This window comes from Lepus europaeus, chromosome 6 (assembly GCF_033115175.1).
Source record: "Lepus europaeus isolate LE1 chromosome 6, mLepTim1.pri, whole genome shotgun sequence".
In the NCBI taxonomy this organism is placed as follows: Eukaryota; Metazoa; Chordata; class Mammalia; order Lagomorpha; family Leporidae; genus Lepus; species Lepus europaeus.
Window position 1 is genome coordinate 98,602,697 of NC_084832.1, and position 7,052 is coordinate 98,609,748.

Below are 7,052 nucleotides of genomic sequence, written 5' to 3' on the forward strand. Positions count from 1 at the left end.
GGGGAGTAGAGGGAGGAAACCCAGCTGGCTTTCCAGAAAGGTTGTGGGACTTGGTCTCCTCTGTGTGTGCGTGTGCATGTGTGTTAGTGTGTACTCACACGTGTGCATGGGTCCGCCTACTGCTTAGCCCCCGTGACAAAGTGCAGCTGAGCGTGGGCTGGGGCGGGCCAGAGGGACGACAATATAAAGGAAACCAGGGCAGCCGGCACCCTGTGGGTGGGAGGGCTGCAGAGGGGAGAGGTGAGGGCTTTACGCAGCCCAGGAGAAATGATTCCTCAGGAGACGGTGAGGGTGAGACCCAGAAAGCGGCCAGAAACAAAAAGGGGGAAGAGGAGGAGACTGGCTGGGGAAAGTAGGTTAGGAGGCTGGGGTGGGAGAAGGGAGCCCCCAGAGGCGGGGAAGGGACAGGAACCGGCACTGGACAAGAAAGAGCCACAGGCAGGCTTGCTGCTGACAGGGGGTTTATTTGGAGGGAGCAGCCGAGATCTGGCCACTTCCGGCTGTCAGAGCTGCCTTGGCTCCTGTTGGGTCTCCAGCCCTGGCTCCGGCTCCAGCTCTGCCTCCGCCTCCAGCTCCAGCTCCTCTATCTTGCTCTGAGCCTGAGGAGGGGGAGCACCATGCTCTAAGGCAGAAAATCTTCTTGGTCGCCACTATGGGAAGAGATGGAGAAAGGGAGGGAGGGTGGGAGAAGGAAGAGTGAGGACCCCAGGGAAAAGGCGTAGGAAGCGGGCTCATTCCCCCAAGCTTTTCCCAGCCCCCTTGCCCTCTTCACCTGGTCCCTAGCTTTCTCCCCACCCTTCAAGCTTCCCCAAGTACAAGCAGGCCCTGGAGTGCAGAGACAGGTTCATGGTCCACCTTGATCGTCTTCCCTAGAGGAGAGAGGAAGCCGGGAGTGGGGAGGGGCGTCATCCATAGCTCACCTGTCTTCTCCAAAGGTGAAATCCAAAAGCTGCGGTCACCAAGAGGAGCAGCAAGAGGACAGCGAGGATGAGAGAGAGAGAGAGGGGTGCTTTGAGGGCACCTGGGGCTCTCCCAGAGCGCCGGGCTCCTATGGAGAAAGGACAGGATCAGCCACAAGGTCAGGGCTGAAAAGGACATCCTTGTGCTGGACAGAGGCGGGGTATGGTCCAGAGAGTTTGAGGGACTGGTCCAGGGTCATTCAGCTAATTAGTGGCAGAAGTAGGTCAGGCCTAGACAAGAGCTCAAGGTCCCTGACTGGCAAAAAGAAAAAAAAAAAAAAAAAAAAAGGAAAAGGAAAAAAAAAAGAAAGAAAGAAACACTACTGGGAAGGGGGCCAGGGAAGTGATCCGGAAGGGGATTGGGCCACGGCATTTGGGGCCTCGGACCTGGCCTGGGCGGCCCTGTGAAGTACACTGCTGCTCCCAAGAGCTTCTCCCCACGGTAGAGCTGGCACTGCCAGGGCTGGGAAAGCAGTGCAGCCTCGTGCACCTCCAGCCAGGGGCCTGGGGCGCTCCTCCAGGACGGGTTGCCCAGGGGGCTCCACACAAAGCGCTCATGTCCAGATGCTGGAGTCACCTCACACAGCAGCTTCCCTGGGGAGCCAGGGATCCCAAAGGATTGGGGAGTCACTGAAAAAAAAATTAGAGGGAAGAGAGCTTTCAGGGGTCCAACCCATTTCCTTGATAGCCCAGGTTCAAATCCCGAATTGCAATCACTTTGCACGTTCTGGGTTCTGACTGGGAAAGGCTGGAGAGAGGAGATCAGAAGCCATGGCCAAATTAATCTTCTCAAGACAATGCTCCAGGGGCAGGCATGAGCCACAGTGGTTAAGCCGTCCCCTGGGACACCTGCATCCCATAGCGAAGCCCCTGGGTTCAAGTCCCAGCTCTGCTTTGGAGTCCAGCTTCTAGCCCTTTGGTCCCTGCACCCACGTGGGAGACCCAGATGGAGTTCCTGGCTCCTGACTTCAACCTGGCCTAGCCCTGGCTATTGTGGGCATTTAAGGAATGAACCTGGGCAGATGGGAAATCTTCCTCTCTCTCTCTGTCTGTACCTCTCAAACAAAAAACAACGCTCTGCTCTAGTGGACCACTGCCTGCTTAAGAAACGTTGCAAGGGGGCCGGCGCTGTGGCGTAGCAGGTAAAGCATCCCAGATGGGCGTTGATTCAGTCCCGGCTGCTCCATTTCTGATCCAGCTCCCTGCTAATGTGCCTAGGAAAGCAGCAGAAGATGGTCCAAGTTCTTGGGCCCTGCATCCACGTGGGAGCCCAGGAAGAAGCTCCAGGCTCCTGTTTTCAGATCAGCGCAGCTTCTGCTGTTGCGACCATTTGGGGAGTGAACCAGCTGATGAAAAACCTCTCTCTCTCTCTTTCTCTCTCTCCCTCTGCCTCTGCTTCTCTATAACTCTGCCTTCCAAATAAATAAATAAATCTTAAAAAAAATAAAAAGAAAGAAACTTCTTGGGCTTTTTTTAGGACACTGTAGGACTACATAAGAAATCTTAATTTAGATTCTCTCTCTCTCTTTTCTCTCTCTCAAGATTTACTTTATTTATTTGAAAGACAGAGTGACAGAGACAGAGAAAAGACACCTTCTATCTGCTGGTTCACTCCCCAAATGACCAAAGCCAGGAGCCTGGACCTCCACTTGGAGGGGCAGGGATCCAAGTATATGGGCCCTCCTCTGCTGCCTTTCCAGGCACATTAGCAGGGAGCTGGATCCGAAGCAGAGCAGCCAGGACTCAAAGCACTCTGATAGGGGGTCTGGTGTTGCCGTCAGCAGCTTAACCCGCTGCACTGCATGCAACTCCACCCCTCTTCTACATCACCCTCTACTCCAGAGCCGAGAGCCTGCAATGTCGGATGTGAGGTGAGAAGGCCCCAAATACACCTTGCAGTGTTTCCCCTTCCGTAATAACCTGAGTCACACCAGGGCCTGTGCCTTGTGGAGCCCCCTTGAAATGAACTTCATTCTCCTTTCCGGATGTTTAGAGAACACCAAAGTGTCCCACTGGTGACAGAGCATTCTCAAAGCTGCACAGTGAGAGACAGGGTGTGGGCAGCAAGGAGTGGGTGACACAGACACCCTAGTGTAGACCCTGAGCCTGACACTTGCTGTTTAAGAAAGTTCCTCCAGGGCTGGCGCCGTGGCTCACTTGGTTAATCCTCCGCCTGCAGCACCCGCATCCCATATGGGCGCTGGGTTCTAGTCCCGGTTGCTCCTCTTCCAGTCCAGCTCTTTGCTGTGGCCCAGGAGTGCAGTGGAGGATGGCCCAAGTACTTGGGCCCCTGCACCCGCATGGGAGACTAGGAGGAAAGCACCTGGCTTCTGGCTTCGGGTCGGTGCAGCGCCGGCCATAGTGGCCATTTGGGGGGGGGGGGGTGAACCAAAAGAAAGAAGACCTTTCTCTCTCTCTCTCTCTCTCTCTCTCTCACTGTCTACAACTCTGTCAAATAATAATAATAAAAAAAATGTCCTCCTCTGTAAAACAGGGGTCACACAATGTCTCTCACTGAGTTGTACATAAAACAGCCCATCCTTAAGAAGACACTGTTCAGAAAGAATTGATGGCCTTTGGGATGGACTGCGTGCAGGAGAAGGACCCCAGGCTTTGTGGAGGAGGGGACACCAGTGGGGCTACTCCCAGGCTCAGGCTGGTGTCAGAAAAAGATAGGGCTCAGAGGGAGGCCTGGAGTACGTATAATATCTAGGTGAAGACATTCAGAAAATGCGAGGAAATTCACGATTGGCCCTCAGGACCAATGTATTATCTGTCAGCTTATTTGTCAGTCACTCGACCACTGCACATTATTAAGCACCTACTCTGGGGTGCTACTATTCAGTGGCCACAGGTAAACACAGCAGACATGGCTAATCTGTCATTGCTGACAATGACCAGTCAACGAACACATGTTTTTCTGAGATTTTTGTTTGTTTGTTTGTTTGTTTGCTTTATACTGTCTTGGAAAACCCTCTCTCAGTAAATATTTGCTGACCAAGGGACTGCTTTATCAGCTCCTCCCAAACCCAGGCCACTTCCTGCAACTTGAACCCGAGCCCTGGCCCCAAAGTGGACAAAGATTCTAGACATTATTCCATGTCTTTGGAGCCATTCAGACTTTTGCACCCCTCCTTCTAATGTCTCAGACCCTCCAGCCAATTCGGATCAGGGGAGTCCCTTAGACTGGAACGTTCATTGTGCGACTCCGGGGAAGGTGTCCCACTTTGGTTTATAACACGGGTGAGAAAAGCGGTGGACAGGCATGGCGGGGTGGATTTGCAAAGTCTTTGCCCAGCCAGCCCCCGCCCCCCCCGCTCCCCTCGATGAGAGCTTTTCCTTTCCCACCTGGGGCTGACCTGTGATGACTGCCAGGATGACAGTGGCACTGAGCTGTTGCCCCTGCAGATGGATGCGGCAGGTGTAGGTCCCAGCCTGAGCCTGGCTCACGGCCTCTAGTCGAAGAGCAAAGTTGCCATTGTCTCCGGCCACGAGGAGGTCAGGGCCTCCCCCAGGAGGGGCCCACTTGGCAGTGAGGAAAGATGGGGTCCCCACACCAGGAGGCAGGTGACAGGGCAGCTCCACCCTGGAACCTGCTCCAGCATAGATGGTCAAGGGATTTGGGGGCTCCAGACCTGGAGAGAAAAAGAAAGCCCCAGAGTTAAAGCCTGTGGTGGGGCAGGGTGGGGAGTGGGGTCGTGCGGCAGAGCTGAGTAGGGAAGCGGAGGCAGAAGAACGAAGCAGGTGATCTGGCTGAGCAGAGCTCTTAAGGGCGATGACCTGCAGATGTTCAGAAATCCAGACGGTGGCTGGGCCAGCCTGAGGCCACAGCTGGCAAGGGAGGCTGAACAGCCCTGGGAAAAGCCAGAACGGCAGATGGCAGCTGAGCGTGTCAGACAGTGAGGGCCAGAGCCACGAGGGGCGATGCTAGCTGTCAAGAACCTGGTTTGGGGGTGCACAGTTGGGGCAGGAAAGGGGGAGACAGGAAGCGGGTGTGGCCAGGGAGGACCAGAGAAGTCAGTTACCCAGCACAGTGAGGTTGTACGAGATGGAGACATTGAAGCCGTCTCTGTAGGTGAGGACGCAGCCCCAGGGCCCTGAGTCCAAGGGGCTGACCCGGGGCAGGAAGAGGAGGCTCTCAGCCCAGTAGTGCAAGGGGGACTTGTGCACGGGGACTCGGGCCTGGCCGCGGAACCAGCGCACAGAGGCTGGGTGGTCAGGGCGGCTGAAGGAGCAGTTCAAAACGACCCAGTCGGAGGTCCTGAGAGACCGTGGGGGGCTGGCTGTCACTGTGCGGGGACAAAGACAACAGGGTCGGCCCCACCCGCGGCCACCACGCTTTCCCAGCACCACAGGCCAACCACTTGGGAAGGTCCTGGAAACACAGACCTTCTCCATCCCAAACCCTCAGCGCCTGGCTCCTGAAGGTGCTTGCTAGGGACCCCCAAGCGGCCCACCCCCTAAGCTACAGGTGTCTGAAATGAATCACTCCACACACTGCTCCCTCCCCCAAGACGCTGCCCGCCTCCACCAAAGCACCCCCAGTGTGGGTGGGGGAAAGGGAGCTTAAGAGGTGCCACAGCCTCTCCACGGCCCACCCCCTCCCTCCATCCTTGGGGAAGCTCTCAGGCAGAGCCTAGGGCGCAGCTGCGCCCCGGCGCTTCCTGTCCCCAGAGGGGGGCGGGCGGTAAACCGGGAGCCCTCCCCCCAGCCCCCTCCCCTGGTCCGCTCCCACCTACTCGATGCCTGGCCCACGCGCAGCCGGAGGCGGCAGACGAGGGAGCGGTGGCCCAAGCGCACGGTGGCGCGGTACTCGCCGGCGTCGGCGCGCTGAGCCGGGCGCAGCCACAGCGAGAAGTCCCCGCGCTGGAGGCCCCGCTCGTCCAACTGCACGCGGGGCTGCAGGGGCAGCCTCCCGCTGCGCAGGCCTCCGGGCGCCACGCTGAGCACGGTGTAGCGGTGGGGCCCGGAGCCCCCGGCGGCGGCGGGCGCGGGCGGGTCGCTGTGGGAGAGAGAGGCGAATTGGGGCATTGGAGGGGCGAGAAGCCACACTTTGAGGACGAGGAAGCCGCCCTAGGAGAGCGCTTGGCGGCCATTCGAGCCTCCGCCCCTGACCCCCTCCCGGGGCCGACACCATTCACAGATGCAGGGGCGGGCATCGGATGGTGGGCAGGTGTGAAGGGAGCCCTTTGTAGAGGAAAGGCAGGAGGGCTTCGTGCCGGCAGGGGAAGCCGAGTCACTCAGGGGAGAGGGCAGACGGCTGGCTTGGGTGTGGGGTTGCGAGTCTGGAGGCCGTGATGCTGGGAATGGAGGTTGTGCTGCCTAAGTGTGGGGCGCATACCTGTCTGGTTGATGTTGCCAAGTGACCACTCCTCTTCGCTGGAGATCTTGGAGGGGCGCTGAGGGGCTGCAGGGGAGGCGAGCAGGGGCGCCCTCCTGAGCCCACACCACTGGGACCTCTGGCCCGGGAGCTGGAGCCTCCACTGGGGACCAAAACAGAGGCCAAGGGGAGAGATGGTGAGCCAAGGGGGAAAGAAGGAGCCTGGGTGTCAGCTGAGGGAGAACCCCAGTGGCAGGGGAGCAGTTTGGGTCCTTGTCCCTTCCCTGCCACTGAAGAGAGGCTTGGGAGGTGGAAGAAATGCCCCCTTAAAGGTGTCAGAAGGATCCGCCACAGAGCTCGGGACCTCCGTGATGGACCTGAGAGACCCCAGGGAGATCCTGGAGACCTCAGCCCTCCCCCACCTCCTCCTTACCTGGAGCCACCCACAGCCGTTGCACAAGCAGTAAGCCCAGGAGCAGAGCTTCCCCCATCTCCCCTAGGACCTGGGCTGCCCAGAGCCCACCCTAGGGAGGAGGTCGGGGGGGAGGGGGTGGCAGAGAAGTTCTGCCAGGAAGGAGGTGGAGGAAAGAGGGGGGTACTGGTTAGGTGCTAGGAGACAGAGTAGGGGAGGACCGATGACCAGAGGTTGGGCTGGGGGGAAAGCTGACCAGAGAGGCAGCCTGGGGAGGGGAGGGGGAAGGGGTTGTGGTCCCTGGAACCCAGCAGGGAGGTGGCAGAGAGCAGAGCGCTGGCGAGGTGGCATGCAGTGCTGC

General features: G+C 58.3%; 1 protein-coding gene across 1 annotated transcript; it reads right to left on the minus strand.

Annotated features, from left to right (window-relative positions):
- Window positions 1-313: 313 nt before the first annotated feature.
- On the minus strand, window positions 314-7,052 carry LAG3 (lymphocyte activating 3). The gene is made up of 8 exons (XM_062195443.1): window positions 6,713-7,052; window positions 6,301-6,442; window positions 5,699-5,961; window positions 4,985-5,248; window positions 4,319-4,594; window positions 1,347-1,589; window positions 921-1,048; window positions 314-650 (listed from the first exon to the last, which is right to left on the minus strand). Exons 1-8 carry the CDS (start codon window positions 6,768-6,770, stop codon window positions 504-506), a joined length of 1,521 nt encoding a protein of 506 aa, XP_062051427.1. The 5' UTR covers window positions 6,771-7,052; the 3' UTR covers window positions 314-503.

What these genes read in the sequence shown, in the direction of transcription:
- LAG3 (XM_062195443.1), bottom strand. Translation starts at nt 6,770, where the DNA reads ATGGGGGAAGCTCTGCTCCTGGGCTTACTGCTTGTGCAACGGCTGTGG. An exon ending in ACGGCTGTGGGTGGCTCCAG is followed by an intron (nt 6,443 to 6,712) that starts GTAAGGAGGAGG and finishes TTTGGTCCCCAG; the next exon opens with TGGAGGCTCCAGCTCCCGGG. An exon ending in GCGCGTGGGCCAGGCATCGA is followed by an intron (nt 5,249 to 5,698) that starts GTAGGTGGGAGC and finishes GTCCCCGCACAG; the next exon opens with TGACAGCCAGCCCCCCACGG.